This window comes from Ranitomeya variabilis, chromosome 6 (genome assembly GCF_051348905.1).
Source record: "Ranitomeya variabilis isolate aRanVar5 chromosome 6, aRanVar5.hap1, whole genome shotgun sequence".
Lineage (NCBI taxonomy): Eukaryota > Metazoa > Chordata > Amphibia > Anura > Dendrobatidae > Ranitomeya > Ranitomeya variabilis.
In genome coordinates this window covers 410,832,356-410,850,478 of record NC_135237.1, presented here as the reverse complement: position 1 = coordinate 410,850,478, position 18,123 = coordinate 410,832,356, and the positions used below count along the sequence as shown (strand labels likewise).

General features: G+C 41.5%; 1 protein-coding gene across 4 annotated transcripts in view; it reads left to right on the top strand.

Moving 5' to 3' along the window:
• Positions 1 to 18,123, top strand: part of ARHGAP28 (Rho GTPase activating protein 28) — a 271,890-nt gene that overhangs the window by 239,510 nt on the left and 14,257 nt on the right. For all 4 annotated transcript variants that reach the window (XM_077270232.1, XM_077270229.1, XM_077270230.1 and 1 more), the window contains exons 9-13: positions 3,526 to 3,688; positions 7,446 to 7,528; positions 10,339 to 10,536; positions 14,021 to 14,164; positions 17,125 to 17,252. In XM_077270232.1, coding sequence (XP_077126347.1) covers positions 3,526 to 3,688; positions 7,446 to 7,528; positions 10,339 to 10,536; positions 14,021 to 14,164; positions 17,125 to 17,252 — 716 coding nt within the window. The remainder of the gene's footprint in view (positions 1 to 3,525; positions 3,689 to 7,445; positions 7,529 to 10,338; positions 10,537 to 14,020; positions 14,165 to 17,124; positions 17,253 to 18,123) is intronic.

Genomic DNA, 18,123 nt, shown 5'->3' with positions numbered 1-18,123 from the left:
AATAAAGCTGGCGCATGTGCACTACAATACTGTGCTCTGACTTCAGCAGGGCAAAGAGAAGTGCACCTGCATGGGAGTGCGATAGAGGACACTGAATGCATGATGTAGGATGCATCTTCCACACGAAGAGGGACAGCGATCACAGGAAGAGGGACGGCGCCGGGTCAAGACTGTGACGCCCGGACTGCGCCATCCGTGATTATAATAAAAGCTCTTTTTTGTGCCTTGCATAGAGGATTGGGGACATAGAGAGCATTCTAGAACACTGTGTGAGGGCATAGTACAGATGCTGGCCGGACCTTATATGATGACAGGCTCCCACATGTAAAAGCCGTCCTGCAAGATTCCAGCCGCTCGCAAACTTAAGAAAATAATCATTCTCCTTCTCATAAGCTAATCAGCAGTAAATACATTATGTGCAAGACACTTATCGATCACATGTCAGTGTTCAGTGTCTGTCCAGATTGCAGGATAAACAAGACATACAAGTTTAAAGGGAACCTGTCACCCCGTTTTTTAAAGATGAGATAAAAATAGCGTTAAATAGGGGCAGAGCTGTGCTTTACATTAGTGTATTTTTGTGCCTTTATTCCCCACCTATGCTGCTGAAATACCTTTGTAAAGTCGCCATTTTGGGCTGTCACTCACGCTGGTCTGGTCAAATGGGCGTGGTGACATCGCTGTTTCTTCCCCCAGATCTTGCTTATCTGTCCGTTGGTGGCGTAGTGGTGTGCGCATGCCCAACTGCCGAATCCACTGCGCAGGTGAAGGAAAAGAGCACGATCTGCGCTATTCCCCTGGTGATCGGTGGGGGCGGCCATCTTCCTGAGGCCGCGCATGCGCAGATGGAGTGCTCGGCTTCCCGGGGCTTCAGGAAAATGGCCGCCGCGATCTCCATCTGCGCACGCGCGGCATCCCGTGGCCATTTTCCTGAAGCCCCGTGCAGCAGAGCACTCCATCTGCGCACGCGCGGCCTCAGGAAGATGGCCGCCCCCACCGATCACCAGGGGAATAGCGCAGATCGCCTTCTTTTCCTTCACCTGCGCAGTGGATTCGGCAGCTGGACATGTGAAAACCACTACACCACCAACGGACAGATAAGCAAAATCTGGGGAAAGAAACAACGATGTCACCACGCCCATTTGACCAGACCAGCGTGAGTGACAGCCCAAAATGGCGACTTTACAAAGGTATTTCAGCAGCATAGGTGGGGAATAAAGGCACAAAAAAGACACTAATGTAAAGCCCAGCTCTGCCGCTATTTAACGCTATTTTTATCTCATCTTTAAAAAACGGGGTGACAGGTTCCCTTTAAGAACCTTCATTGCTTTATATACTGTGCCTGTATGTATGTATTCAAGGCAACAGATCAGACATATCAAATAGCAAATGACATGTGCCAAGATACTCATCATGCTGTGTGGAGAGTGTCCTCTGGTCCTGGGGGCTGCTCCTCAGGCTCCTCCAAGTCAGATGCTGCAGACATTATGTGCAGGCAGTGAGCTCAGGTCAGAGGCAGAGACCCCCTGCGGCCCCGGCTGCTGCTGCTGCTGATGATGATGATCACTTCTCTGCAGCACAGGAGCTTTGAAGCAGAGCGCGCTCAGCCGGGATTGGGTGAGTGGTGAGTGACCTCCCTTCCCCCTCTCCTCCACAGACTGCAGAAGAGCGATCACATGACTCACTCCCTGCACTCTGATTGGAGGCCTTCTCTTCTCTCTGCTGACTCCCTGTGAGTGTTTGTACCGTGCATGTTACTTTAGCTACATACACAGTACAAACGCAGGGGAAATGAAAGATAAACATTGCCCGGAGGCAGGGGCCCCTAACGCCGGCCCTGACAGTAGCGTAGCTCTGGGTGGGCCCCCTCAGAGCACAGGGCCCGGGGCGACCGCCCCCTCTGCCCCCCTGGTAGCTACGCTACTGGGTGGTGCTATAGAGTTAAGTCCTCTTTTTTTCAGCAGAGGCAATTTGCATACAGTACTTATTGTATAATGGAAAAGTCATGTTGTCCTCTTTAGAGGATATATAAAAGATCAATTTGTTTATATTTGACAAAGCATAAGAAGGAAACAGAAAAAAATGCACCAACCTTTATACCACAAATTTAGGCAATTCACTCTGCGCTAATTCACCAAAATTGTGCCCGGCTAATGTTGAGGGCTAGCAAAAGGTTAAAACAAAAAAAAACCCACTCACCTCACTGCTCACTTTTCCATCCATCCTCGCTGCTTGCTTTCCTTCGCATAGTCCTCAGCGCCTTTTTTAATTTTCTTACTGTTCCCGGGCTGAAACCCTGGACCTCTTCACACTAGGCCTCGACCTTATGACACACTCTCTAACTGAGACTTCCAGCCACAACTAGGCCCCAGATGTTCCTACCCAAGCTCAGGGACATCCCGAGCCTACTCACGTAAAGACATATCAGCCTAGCATGAAGATTCAGCACATGGCGGAGATAGGAAGAGGCACTGAGAACCATATGGGGACAATAAGCAGTGAAGATTAGTAGGGAGGTGAGTGTTAACTGTTTTTAGTTATTTTTTTACATTTTATGTTTATTACATTCTAGAGCATAATAAGGGACATTCAATTTGTAGAGAATAGATTAGCAGCTGCATATCATATCATGTCTAGGTAAAATATGCGCAATTTTGGCAAACGCAAAATTTGTTAGATCTGCTCGTCCATACTACCAGTAGGAGCTGAGAGAAATCACAGCGGAAGTCAGATTCAGTTCTGGGTACCAACATGGCTTCAAAACAAAAAATATTAACTGTTAAAAATTTGTGATGTGGATGAAAAGTCAGATGTTGCCATTTTGCAACAGGAAATTTGTTATTACTAGTTGTGAGTTATTAATATCTGAGCCGTTTCTGAAGACGTAGGAGTCCGAGTGTGGAAACATGAAGGAGTTGGAGTCAGAAGATTGGCTCACAGACTCCATGGCCCTGAAAAGCAGGGTAACAGCTAATATCAGTGTAAGATATGGGATTGTTGAAGCACACATAGTTACAAAATGAGAAAACACTGCCCTTCTTGCTCTGTGTGAGTATATTCATAGCTAATTCTGTGCACTGAATCCAGATGCAACATTTCTAGCTGCTGTCAGTCATCCATTCATAATGGGCATAACCCTGTGCTTAATAATCAGAACTGAACTCCCACCACTGTGACGATATTAAAGGGGTTTTCTGGTTTCAGTAAAGTTCTGTCCCCAGGTGCAATTTGATGTATTAAAAAACCCTGCGCTTTTCTCCCCGGGTCCATTGCTAAGTCTCCGCAGCTGCCCAGGTTTCTGTGTTGTTTGCATGCAGCACCGACATCATGTTGATAGCACTACTGACAAACAAGAGAAACCGGGGTAGCGGCAAATATTCAGCAATGGACCTGAGGAGGGTGAGTAAAGAAGGAAGAGTTTGTTTTTTTACATCAAACTGTGCCAGGGGAAAATCCTATTAAGAATTCATTAGTGCAGAATTGTGAGTAGCTGGTGCTGAATCAGTGGATTTTTCATTTTTACAGAGTCTCCGTGAGGAATTGGAATTAAAATTTTATGATAACACTTTTGACTGGAATAAAGTTCGAAACAACGATGCTGCCGGTCTTCTAAAGATGTTTATCAGGGAGCTGCCTACGCCTTTGTTTACAATGGAGTATCTCCCTGCCTTCACTGCTTTAGTGGAAAGTAAGTAACCACGAGGTTGTAAGGATTAATGGGATAATCCAGTTTCCGCAAATAAATGTTATACTTTGTGTAATAAAAAGTGCTATAATTTTCCAATATACTTCATGTATCAATTTTCAGCCGGCTGTTAATAGTAACCTTCAATGTGTGCTTAATGTGGATATGTGGATATGAATCTGTCCGGATCACGTCATGGGCACAGATGCAGGACTCCTTACATTTACAGTGCAGTGTATGGGCCTTATGAGTGGTCACTTAAGGGTTGCTATAAGTACATATATACAGCTCTGGCAAAAATGAAGAGACCACTGCACAGTTTTATAAAAATCAGCTTCTCTACATGTCTGACAGCCCTTCCATTTCAGTGTCAGTTGAATTCCAAACAGAGTACACCTCATTCTACTTAATGTGCTTCTGATTAGATGATCACCTGAACAAAATCTTATTTAATGAAGGAAAGTATAGAAAAAACCCTGCTGTGGAGTTGACAATCCTCTTGTAATAGGACAAGCTGGATGGCAAAACAGGTGCTAGTAATATCCCAAAAGTAATAGAAATGAAAAAATAACTCTTAACCATGCCAAAGGAGTTGAAAAGAAAAGTCTTGGGTGAGGATAAGAAGAGCGTCATGTTGCCTCCATCCTTATAATTTCTAAGACTGCAGTCCATTACAACAAGGTCAAGCAGCAGAAATTGAGGACAACAAAGCTACAGACTGGCAGAGGGCGAAAACAACTCTCCACTGACCGGGATGACCATCATCTTATTCAAATGTCACTCAGCAACCGCAGGATGACATCAAGTGACCTACAAAAGGAATGGCAAATGGCAGCTGGGATGAAGTGCATGGAAAGAACAGTTCGCAACAGGCTCCTAGAGGCAGGAATCAAGTCATGTAAAGCTATAAAAAAAGCCTTTCATCAATGAGAAGCAAAGGAGAGCCAGGCTGAAGTTTGCCAAAGACCATAAGGATTGGACCATAGAGGACTGGAGTAAGGTAATCTTCTCTGATGAGTCTAATTTTCAGCTTTGCCCAACACCTGGTCATTTAATGTTTAGTCAGAGACCTGGAGAGGCGTACAAGGCACAGTGTCTTGCACCCACTGTGAAATTTGGTGGAGGATCGGTGATGATCTGGGGATGCTTCAGCAAGGCTGGAATTGGGCAGGTTAATCTTTCTGAAGGTCATCTGAATCAAGCCGCATACAAGGTTATCCTGGAAAAACAGTTGATTCCTTCTGCTCAGGCAATGTTCCCCAACTCTGAGGACTGGTTCTTCCAGCAGGACAATGCACCATGCCACACAGCTAGGTCAATCAAGGTGTGGATGAAGGACCACCACATCAAATCCCTGTCATGGCCAGCCCAATCTCCAGACCTGAACCCCATTGAAAACCTCTGGAATTTTTTGTTATTTTAACCATTTCTCATTTTCTGAAAATTAATACAAAATTTATTGCTTGGAAATTCGAAGACATGTTGTCAGTAGTTTATAGAATAAAAGAGCAATTTACATTTTACTCAAAAAAATATATATATATTGTACTATTTGGTATTTATTATCTGTTGACTGAAGCAGCAAACAATTTTTCTTACTCTGCTTACTACATAAAAGTTGCAAAGCTACAAATCCGAATAAACAACTTCACACCATAAACACAGTTGTCTTTGACATTTTATAGAAAAGTAGTGTCCTAGTAATATAAAGACTGTATAGGACATTGAAAAACTATGATGTTACTAGATGTGACTTTTTGGTTATTAAAAAAAGCACTTGGCTCTGGTACATGAAGCAAGAGACCAAATTGTGGCCATATAAGCAACAAAGTAATAAAAGCTTCAAGTAACACTTTTATTGTCCTCATTTTAGGAAGTGTATTTCATAATTAGTTATTGTTTAATTTTTAGACCTTTTCAGTGTAAAGTGTAATTCACATGGTTGTGCTTGTATTATGTCATCAGAAGTCCCTTAGGACCTGAACACAATCCAGGTGATTAAGTATGGTTCCCTAGCACATCAATGCATGTTACAATTTAAATATTTTCCTATTGGAGCAATGTTTTTGGAGACAAATACTGCTTGAATACAGCATCCAAAATAACACGATGCCATTTTTATTCTGTCTGACTTAAAGGGGTGGTCCGTTTTCTAAAATGTAATTTCTATATATCTATCTTTACACCCTAACCTCTTTTGTAATTAGCTTTAATATAAAATACCATATGCTTCTCCCTGTCTATCTAACCCCTACGTTTTTTTTTACTTCACTTACAGTGATGTTTCGTTTAAGAGGAGTCTCAAACAAGATTTCACAGGAGGCTGGGGCTGCACTCATTTCCCTGTATCGTCTATAGCTCCTCCTGAAACAGGACATTATTAGGGGCAGCGCTGCAGTTACTTACTACAGTTTCTTACTTTGCTGCCCTCTGAAGATGTTTTGAATCCATGGTCATGGTGATGGAAACTGTGGGAGAGGTGAGCGTAATGCCGCCACTTTGCATCTGTTTCTGTCAATGCATCTTCTAACTATGAAATAAGACATCATCAGGGGCAGAGATAGAGGTAGTGAGTGACACCAGCGCTGCCTCAGAGCTTCTAGCACCCCCTCAAATGAATCGTTATCAGTGTACTGTGATAGAAGCAATAAGTGATACAAGCACCGACCCCAGATGACGATTCATTCGAGGGTGGTGCCTGAAGCTATGAGGCGGTGGTGGTGTCACTCACTGCTTCTATCTCCACTCCCTGACGACCTCTTATTTCAGAGTTAGAAGAATCAGCAGTGGAGATAGAAGCATAGTGCTGGCACTGCTCTCTGCTTCTGTCACCATGGATCAAGGACATCTTTAGAGGGCATTAATGCAAGAAACTGTAGTAACTGCAACATTGTTCCCTGATGATTTCCTGTTCCTGGACGGATGATAGATGTGGCAGGGAGGTGAGTGCAGACCCAGCCTCCTGTGATATCCTTTTTGAGACTCCTATCAAGCGAAACATCACAGGAGGTGAAATAAAAAAAACACATTTAGGGATGAGCTAGATAGGGAGACGTGTAGGATATTTCATAATATAGCTAATGGCAAAAGTGGTCAGGGTGTAAAGATAAATATTTAGAAAGGACATTTTAGGTGCTGGACAACCCCTTTAAATACCCTGAATGTCTTTGTATGATAACTGAGGCATACAAAGATTCAATAGACTTCTATAGGAGCAAGAATACTGGCATAAACTAAACACTATGTACGGTACATCCTTTTAAGTCAATTTCTGCTTGTCAGCATAGTTTTATAAGAATCTGTTGCCATTTGGGACAAATAGAAGTCACATTCTGTAGAAAGCCACCAAATTCTGTCAGATTGTCTACCGCTAGACTTCTTCCCAGTGAGATAAAAATGTCCTTACCAAGTACCAGCTCAGACAATAGGTAATTTATAACTTTAAAGAATTCAGTTAGGAAGCTTGTTTCTGAGCTTTTTCATGTGAGTGTTTGTTTGCTGATATTGTTCCGGCGGTGGCAGCTTTGTAGGTCACTCATACAATAAATAAGTCCATTGTGCCAATACTTTTCTGTAGATAATGTGTAATTTATGTCATCGAGTGATGTCCAAGACAGAATTATGACAGGGTAATCTTTCAACTCTGGGTTGTTTTATAAAACAAATCCTCATGAGAACACAGTAAGACTCTTCTTAGTAACTAATCAAATTTCAGACTTTCATATAAGAATTCTTATTTCGGTTATTTTTATTTCTTTAGAAATCTCCAAGATCAAATTGCAGCTGCAAGCTCTTCATCTATTAATCATGCTTCTGCCAGATGCCAACAGAGATACTGCCAAGGTAAATTAAATTAGAAACGGTATCACAAAATATTTCTATGTATTTCCTTCCAGGAGTAAGACGTAAGTTCACTGCAATCATTTCACATGTTGATTATATTTGCATTGTTTATCTAGAAAGAAAAGCCAGATATTGCACTTGGCAGCTCATGATAATAAATCCTTGATACATGGAAGCTACAGTGTAAGCAGATCTTATAATGGCATCTTATCATAAAAATGATAAGAGAAATATGAATCCTTCCAACAGGTATCAATGTCATAATAATAATAATAACTTTGTGATAGGATGGGGTGGGAGAATAAGTTCAATTCCAATCCCCTTCTTCATGGCCTTGAGAGCTTTACGTAAGGGTAGAATGATGTGTGTCCACATTGTGACTAACCTCAGTAAGGTTGAGAAGTGTTACTATATAATAAAAAAAAAATTGGGTTATTTTATATTTTCTTGAAAAATTTAGGTAAGGTGATCATAAAATTAATTATGATTATTATGCACTTTGTTCTCAAACATCATCCTGTCAAATTTAAGTAAAAACAGGACATCTTGAACTGCCATCTAGTGATTGAAGGCGCAAGTGAAGGGGAGGGTTGCCTGCTATGAAGATTCAGGTCAGGCTCCTCTCATCCAGACAAACCAGATCTCACACTTTGCACTGATGATGGGCAGTACCTTGAAACACAGTGTCTGCAGATCGAGATTCTGGTTTGGCTTTTATCCTAAGTCATGTGGAAAGGCTCGTTAAAGGGACAATATTGATTTTTAGGATTGCTGCTTCCAATAGATGGCACTAGAGTTCTAGTCATCTTCCTCTCTGAAGAGACAATTTGCAGATTTAATTTCCTAGAGGGGCATTGCAAGACTTAAAAGTATCTTCACCTTGGCATGCCAGGCTTGACATGCCACTCGCCACAACAAGAAATCTCTGAAGAGACAATTTGCATATCTGCTTCCAAGATGGACAAATTCAGTGGTGTCCATACCATAGTGGTAACCAATCAGACTGCAATGAGACCCATAAGAAAGGTTCCCCATCCATTTTATGCATATATAATCTGGTAAACCTTCACAAGATCTAACATAGACCCAAAGGCATAACTAAAATAGGTGCAGGGGTTGCATTCACAACTGGAACCTGGAGTCTGGGTCCCCAAAGGTTTGTTTGGCTCACATGAAAATATGAATACTATTAGTGTTAATGACTATGGGTTGAGAGCCTCTTTGGAGATTTTGCATTGGGGCCTAGGCGCTTTAGGTTACTCCACTGCATGGACTCTATATTATAAATACAATAAAGGAAAAGGAAAACTGTCCAAGGTTCACAAGTTTCTTTTGTTTTGCAAAATATTGGTAGGAGAATATATTAACACTAGAACTTTCTGTTTGCAGAATGTAAAGATTTCTGGAGAATATGTTCGGAACCAATCATCAAACATACATTCAACACGAATAGGGTTCAAATATGGCCCAAAAATGGCAAATTCAGATTCGGCGACCAAATCTGAACAAATTCGCTCAACTCTACTCTTAGGGCTCACTCACACTGCCATATAACACGGTTGAACGCTATCCAATATTTTATCAGCTAGCACTCGGTCTAATGTTATACTATGGGGCAGTGCAGATAAATGAGAAAAAGATCACAGAATGCTGCAAGTGCATCCAAGAATTGGATCGTGCGCACCCATTCAAATCTATGGGTGTGTGTGAATCATCGGACTGCACTCGGATGACAGTTTGATTATCACAGGCTCCGGCATTGGAAGAGATAAATTACTTTCTTTCATCTCCTCCGCACCAGTGCTGTGAGAATCGGAGCACAGTGCACTGACATTCAGCTCAAACTTTGACAGAGTTTGAGATAAGTGTCATTTGCATAATTAGCTCGATTCTCTTAGTGTGTGAGCGAGCCCTCATTCATAATAACAGCTATACATGCCTTCGGTGCAGTCCTTGTTATAGTGTTTTTAATGTTGGTTCTCCTGGGGCTCATGTGACCGTGATATGTCACACGATCTCTCTGGCCAAGTGGACACTTCACTCTCCTCTCCTATGGACAAAACAGACATGCGGAGGAAGTGAGAGATTGAGTTGCTCTATCACATCTACTAGGCATTAGTTACATTCGTAGAAGGGGAGAGTGAAACGATTGCTGTTTTGGCCGCAGGGATACCAAGACACAATAATGTCATGCGAGCCCCGAGAGAGCCGGCATTAACACAACTGGAACGGTGACCGCACCAGAAATGTGTATAACTGTTATAAATTTATAAGGAGGAACATAGCATGGGTTGTCCGTGCAGTGGTCAACCTCTTTAAAGAAAGGACTGTAATATATTTGATCACTTGGTTTCATAAAAATACCCAAAAGCTACAACCTCTGCTTAGTTTAGAGGGAGTCACTTTGTGAAAATATGTAATTTGTACACAGAGAAGACCTGTTATATTCTATCTTTCACTGGTAACTGAAATATTATCTGATTATTACTAACCCTAAAAATTCTCGAAAGGACTTTTCAAATGTTTTATCCATTGTAATTAGCATACACATTTGTCAATTTTGTAGGGAAATAGACAACTTCTCTTTTTCGAGGAATGTATTTTCTTATCTTTGATATTTGACAATGAACTGTTACAATGAACCTAGTTATTTTATTGGAAACAAAATGTGCATTTGCAACTTGAAGTTTTGGTTGGGGGTACCTTGGGATGCTGGGTGTCTATGTTTTGTTGCTTAAACTGAACTTTCCGATGAAGAATAAGATACATAATTTAAAAAAATAAATATTATCCTCTTTTTTTTCTATTAGGCTTTACTTCACTTCCTAAAAAAAGTTGTGTCGAATGAAGAAAAAAACAAAATGAGTTTGTGGAATGTATCTATGATCCTTGCACCAAACCTGTTTATTTCCAAAGGTAAAAGTGCCAACCAAGAAGAAATGAAGGCGGCAGCATCTACGGCACACATTGTTCGACTTTTAATTAGGTATCAGGACATTTTATGGACGGTGAGAAAAACAGTTTCATGTTAAGATTATAGAACTAGTAAGAGGTTCTTATGTAATAAAACATGAATTTCACATTCTAAAAGCGAATGACCATAATTTATTTTCCATTGCACGAATGCGATGTTTTAGACCCAATTATAAATTTACTTTATCAAAACAGTCTGTCAAGTACTGGAGTAGCGGTGGACATAAGGATCAGACATATTGAATTTACACATCCAATTACCGGTAACTTTTATTATCGAAGGGAAGCTTCTCCTAAAATTGCTCTTTAGTGACCTACTTCACTCTATATAAACATCACATGCCCTCTTAGCCAAGCACAGCATGTACATATATTGAGAGAATCTGGTCAGCTCCAAAAGATAATTTTACCAGGAGGATACTGGAAAGTTTGCACTGAATAGTGTTAGGATATGTGTAATCTACTAATGTTATAGGTTGGCTTTAGTTTAATTATGTTATACAACACTTTGATAAAGCACCACTCCAGCACTATTTTTAATACACCACTGGAGTAATATTGATAATGTATTTTCCCAGGCTCTAGTAATATAATTACCAGTTGCCATCTTCTGCTCTTCCCGGTATCACACCAGTCCCTCTCCGCCTTATTGTGACTAGTGATGAGCGAGTGTACTCGTTACTCTGGTTTCCCTGATCATGCTCAGGTGGTCTCCGAGTATTTTGGCGTGCTCAGAGATTTAGTTTTTGTCGCCACAGCCGCATGATTTGTGACTGCTAGACAGCCTGAATACATGTGGGGGTTGCCTGTTTGTTAGGGAATTCCCATTTGTATGCAGCCTGTCTAGCAGCCACAAACCATGCAGCTGCGGGAACGAAAACTAAATCTCTGAGCACGCCAAAATACTCGGAGACCACCCGAGCATGCTCGGGGAAACCTGAGTAAAGAGTATACTCGCTCATCATTACTTGTGATCGCAACTTCTGACTGACCGGAGGTAATGATCACAAGTAGTGATGAGCGAGTATACTCGTTGCTCGGGTGATCTCCGAGTATTTGTAACTGCTCGGAGATTTACAGCTGATAGACAGCTTGAATACATGTGGGGATTCCCTAGCAACCAGGCAACCCCCACATGTGCTCAGGCTGGCTAGCAGCCGTAAATCATGCAGCTGACTTAACAAAAACTAAATCTTTGAGCAGTTACAAATACTCGGAGACAGGGCCGGCTCCAGGTTTTCATGGGCCCTGGGTGAAAGAGTCGCAGTGGGCCCCTTTAACATATATCACAATTCATAATGCACCGATACGGCAGAGAAATAAAGGTATAGTACAATGCCAAAGATTTCACTTACTTCGTACATTACATGAGTGATATATATTGTGCATTCTACATTAGCTCAGAAACCGGACAGTATAGTCCTCTATACGGAATAATGAGCCCCATATATTGCCCCATACAGTATAATGGCCCCATATAGTGCTCCATACAGTATAATTGGCACCACATAGTCCTCTATACAGAATAATGAGCCCCATATATTGCTTCAAACAGAATAATGAGCCCAATATTATGCTCCATACAGAATAATGAGCCACATATAATGCTCCATACAGTATAATGGGCACCACAGAGTGCTCCATACAGAATGAGCCGCATATATTGCTCCATACAGAATTGACCCCATATAATGCTCCATACAGTATAGTGAGCCAAATATAATTCTCCATACAGTATAGGATGGGCCCCATCTATTGCTCCATATATAATGGGCCTCATATAATGCTCCATACAGTATATGATCGGCCCCATACAGTATACTGAGTCCCATATATTGCTCCATACAGAATGGGCCCATATAATGCTCCAAAAATAATTGGCCCCATAAGATGCTTCATGTATAATGGGCCCCATATAATGCTCCATATATAATTGGTCATATAAAATGCTCCATATATAATTAGTCCCATAAGATGCTTCATATATTATTGGCCCCATATACTGCTCCATATGTAATTGGCCCCCTATACTGCTCCATATTGAATTGGCCCCATAAGATGCTGTATATTAATTGGCACCATATAATGCTCCCTATAGAATTGGCAACATAAGATGCTCCCTATATTATTGGCCCCATAAGATGCTCCATGTAGAATTAGCCCCATATAATGCTCCATATATGGGCCCCTTCTGATGGTCCCCATATATTGCACTAAATATTTAAAAAAAATATAAAAAAATGAAATACTCACCTCTCGTTGCTTGACGCTGCTCTGCTCTGGACTCCTCACCGTCGGCGTCTTCCTGCTCTCTGTGCTGCGACTGCTCAGGCAGAGGGCGCACACTGGTGACGTCATCGCGCCCTCTGACCTGAACGTCACAGTCAGAGGATGGAAGATGCTGCAGCGCTGGAACCGGGAGAGGTAAGTATCGCAAGTGCGGGGGCCCTGAGCAGGTGGGGGTCCACTCGCGGGGGCCGGCACTATAGCGCGCCAGTGTCTCCGACGCCGAGTGGGCCCCCTGCCTGCTCAGGGCCCCGGTACTTGCCCGGGTGCGCTGGGTGCTGATGCCGGCCCTGCTCGGAGACCACCCGAGCGTGCTTGGGAAAACCCAAGCAACGAGTACACTCGCTCATCACTAGTCACAAGTCATCAATGCAAGTCTGAGAGCCTCGTTCTGGGTCTCATAGATTTACATTGAGAAATGATTTGCTGGCTCACCCAGCAAACTCTGGGGCCAATAAGTAAGTAACAAAATGCAGAAGACGACCGAAGTGGTGCAGAGAACAGAAGAAGACGGCGGCTGATAAGTATAATACTAGGGACAAGGAACCTACATTAGTGATACCATTCCAGCAGTGAAACAAAAAATGTATGTTACCTATTGCTTCAATTGTATAGTCTTCCAGCAATACTTTATGGGTTATTCAAAAAATCACAAGTTATCACTTCACCATAAAATAAGTGTTAATTTGCTGTTCACTAAGGGTCAAACCACTGGAAACCTAAAGCCATCCCAAGAATGAAGCTCTGACACCTGAGCCCCATCTTTTGTGGAGTGTGCATGCTCGATCTCCGGTCCATTCCTTTTCTATGAAACTACCAGAAATAGCCGATGTCTGTACTTGGCTTTCTCCAACAGCCCCATAGACAGTGAATGAATAGTTCCTTAGTTCCAGAACTCTATTCTCAGGATAGCTGGGTATCCCTGTGGTCAGACCCCCAGTCATCAGCAAGTTATGAATAGGGGATAACAATTTTGGGAACAAACCTTTAACATTCATCACACCACTACATGCCTTTTGGCAACAACTGCAACTACATTTGTAATGCAAACCAAGTTTGCCCTTGAGTTTCTGATATAAAAGTATAAAAATTCAACATGTGAACACAGGACATCTTTCTACTAAATTATACGAGTCTACCTATTACTTCTATGTATAACATCAAGCCTGTAAAAAACTGATATGGTACAATCTATTTTATAGATGTCTTAATGTTTACTTTCTGTGTTTATAGGTTCCAGCCTTTCTTATTTCACAAGTGCGGAAAATGAACGAGGCAGCACTGAACAATACCAAGAAGCAGCTTATTTTTGATAAAAGTGTAAGGAAATTATTGAGGAGAAAGACAATGGAGCGTGAAAGACCTGAAAGAAGAGAGGTGAGGAGAATCTTCTGACCTTAGACAGAATATTACCATTTGTGTGAATTCACATTCATATGAAGGAAATTGCATAGATACAAATACTGAAGAGTCATTCATGCAACTGTCATCCATGAGGATGGAGGATTCTTAGTATTATAAATGCACACAAGCGTTCATTCATTTTTGGCCAAAATATGCAAGCTCAAAACCTTTGTCAAGGGTAAGTGTAAGTGAATGTTTATCAGTATTTTGCACTTGTTCAACCTCCCTTATACTGTATGACATTGTGATTTACAGTGATTACTTTGATATTAACTATTTTACACGCACACTACAATTCATTACATAGAAAGTTAAGAAGGTTGTCCATAGGAGGACTCGTTGAAAGACCTGACAGATTCTCAGCTCATTCTCGAGTCAACATTAAATATGTCAACACAGAGGCAATAGAGGACAAGCGGTGCAACATTTTTTATGAATGCCAATTTTAGGCATGACATTAGCCAATTCTAAGCAGTAAGCATCATTCAGGGAAAAAAAGAACATGTCACCAGAAGGTCATAAGAACATGCTATCTATTGAGAGACATGTAATGATAAACAGCCCTGCTCTTGCTCCTCACTGATCTCTGCAGCTATTGTGTACAGTACAACAGAGCTGACTGTCATTACAAACACCTCCAGATCTCCTCTCCTGGCAGTGAGTGTGGAGTGAGGGACAGAGCTGACAGCGCTGAGAGGAGAGATGCAGTTGCAGAGGTGTTTGTAATGACATTCAGCTCTGATGTACTACCTTTTCCCACACTGACTGTCCTCAGATGAAACATAGAGGAGTTTGTAATGACACTAAGCTCACATGTACTCATTAAACAGTAGCTGCATAGATTTGGGCTTAAAGTAGGTCTGTCTGCCATTACATCTCACAAAAGAAATTATGTCCTACTGATATTCTGGGGCTTGTTCTTTATTTCTCTGAATGATGCCTCCTGCTTATGATTGGTCAACATTATGCAGGGGAAAAATGTCCCCAGAGCCAAATCTTTGGTAATGCTCTGCTTGGCTAATTATAAATTATAACCTAAATTTTACAAGCTGAGATCTTTGCAATGGAAAGGAGAAAGGAGAAAAGAAAAAGACATTTTAGTCAGCTGTGTAGCCACTATTCTAGGTTGTGGCCCGTTTCAAATGCCAAAACTGGTGAAACTTCCTGTTTAAATCCAACACACCCGATTCTTATTTATCCCAACATCTATTATCAAGGATTGTAGGGACCCCATTTGCGTTACATTTTTATAGTATATCAGCTATCTGTTTTATTATCACGTATTAATCAGAGACATGACATGGGCACACCCCATACTCATGAATACTCGGTTTAGCAGATTGTTTATATTTCAAAGAGGAGAGGGTAGTAAACTGCTGCCAGACAGGTCTTGTGGCAGCTTATCTCTCCTTAGACTAAAATAATCGGGGTATCAAAGTTAAACTGCCCATTTATTCTTTACCCCAACATTATCTATCAGGGAAGAGTCGAGAGACCCCTTAGACATCAGACATGTTGACCAGTTGTGCCAATGACATTGGGTGGAGCCAACTGTGACATACTATGCATGGGGTCCTTCACTTGGACCTCACTTGGACCTCTACGTTAGAGTATGAATTACCAAAGGGCTAGTTTAAAGGAAGTGTACAGATCCATGTAAATGTTTAGAGTACTGACCAGAAGCCATCTATATAAGAATATGCACCAGACTAAACAAAAGAGTCTATGGAACTAAGCTGGAAAATACAACAGGAAGTTAGATAATGTCAGCTAGTAACTGTATGGAACGGTCATTTAACTAATGTGGTGACAAGATATCTAGATTGGATAGTACACATGTGGTCAAAATTGTTGGTACCCCTCTATTAATGACAGAATGCAGCAACCCTTTAAGTTTATGTAATGTACATTGAGAAGTATGTTCTTCTTCATGGTGCTGAACATGATTTTTATTCATTTTCCTCATGCATATTTAGTGAAGACTAGTGATGAGCGAAAGTGCTGGGGTAAGGTGTTATCTGAGCATGTTCTGGTGCTGAGTGTCTTTGGTGTGCTCGAACAATATGTTTGAGTCCCCATGGCTGTATGTCTCGCTGCTATTTGATAACCGCAACATATGCAGGGATTGCCTAACAAACAGTGAGACATGCAGCCACGTAGACTCAAACATATTTTTCGAGCACACCGAAGACTCTCGGTTAGCACACGAGCATGCTGGGGTAACACCTTATCCAAGCACATTCGCTCATCACTAGTGAAGACCTTAAAAGGAATCTGTCACTTGTAAAAATGCTATTCACCTGGATATATGGGGTTAATCTGCAAGATAAAAGCATTCTAAACCTGCCCGACACCTGCACTTAGACCCCCGCTGTCAGGAGGAAATTATCCTGTAACAGCGTCACCGGCACTGGCTCAAAGCCGACCCTAATGCTGAGCTGCTGTCACGCAGTGCCACTCTCTATACACACAGTGGTGACTGAACCTGCTCCAATGCCACCCGTGACTGTAACCAGAACATTACCAAGAGAAATAACGTTCATTTCCTCCCAGCAGTGGGGTCTAAGTGCCGGCGTCGGTCAGGTTCAGAACACTGTTAACCTGCAGATTAACCCTATATATATATCTGTAGGTTAATAGCATTTTTTCACATCTCAGGTTCTCTTTAATGGAAGCTTTATAATTGATAATGTAATGTATCTTGGTAAATTCCCAGCTTTGATCAAACTTTGCCTTTTTTATTCACCTGTGTTTCCATTTAAGTCCCACCATCCCCATAGTAAACCAGGGATCTAAGGAAGCCAGTATTTGGGTGTTACAAGATTTTCTTGTTGGATTTAATTTTTACTCCATCCATCATCACCTCTAAGCCCCAAAAGAAAAGCCGTCCTGTGTTGTGGTTATCACAGCTCTGTCCTGCCTTTATATTTCAGCACTGTGATGTACCTGAAGGAGTGATAAGAGTCTATGCTCCATTGCACTCAAAGGTTTCCATGGCAATCCAGCTGAACAGTCGGACAAAAGCCAAAGACATCCTGGCACGGTTTCAGTGCGAAAACAGGTGCTGTGGTGATCTGTCCTTGTGCTTCCTTCCTTTTACGTTTCCTTTATACTACACAGTCGTTTTGCCATTTTTATGTTATAAGATGATATGTTGTCTTTTAGTATACTATAATTGGTTAAAAATGATGACTAAAGAATAAAAGCAATATCACATGAACCTACAAGGTGCCTTAGACAGAGGACCTATTACAGAATCCCATAATATTGAGGGTTTCATGCCGCATGTTATGGTTACATGCAGTAAGGCTAAGTTCACACCGAGCGTTTTTGCTGCTTGTTTTAATGCGTTTTTAATGCTAATTTTTAGCTGCCTTTGACAGTACCAGCTATGTCTATGAGATTTCAGAAATCTCATGCACACACATTGTTTTTTTGTCATCAGTAGTTTGAGCTTGGTTTTTTGGACATGGAGCATGTCACTTCTTTAAGCATTTTTTTCAGAGTTTTCACCCATTGAATCGAATTGAATAAAACGCATGAAAAAAATGTACCAAAAACGCAGCAAAACCTGCGTTTTTGCTGTAGCTTCTTTCCTGCCAAGCAGAAAAAATGCTGCAAAAATGACCCCTGTGTACTTAGCCTTACAGAGTTGGTCAGGAATAGAAAAGGGGATTGTTTTATTTTTTCCAGAAACGGCTTATTATGTGGAGTAGTGATAGAGGCTACAGAGGAGGCAGGATGTCTGCCCAAATAATCATCAGGGTAGTCAATCATTTCAAGCTCGCAAAAGAAGTCTTGGTAAAAATCTTTCACCAATTTATCTACAGTTTCTATGCAAACATTTATTAACCCAGAAGTTTGGATTTTTGCTCCCTGTTTGGGGGCTTCAGAGTTACTTCTAAGCCCCTTTTACAATAACTTACATTTAG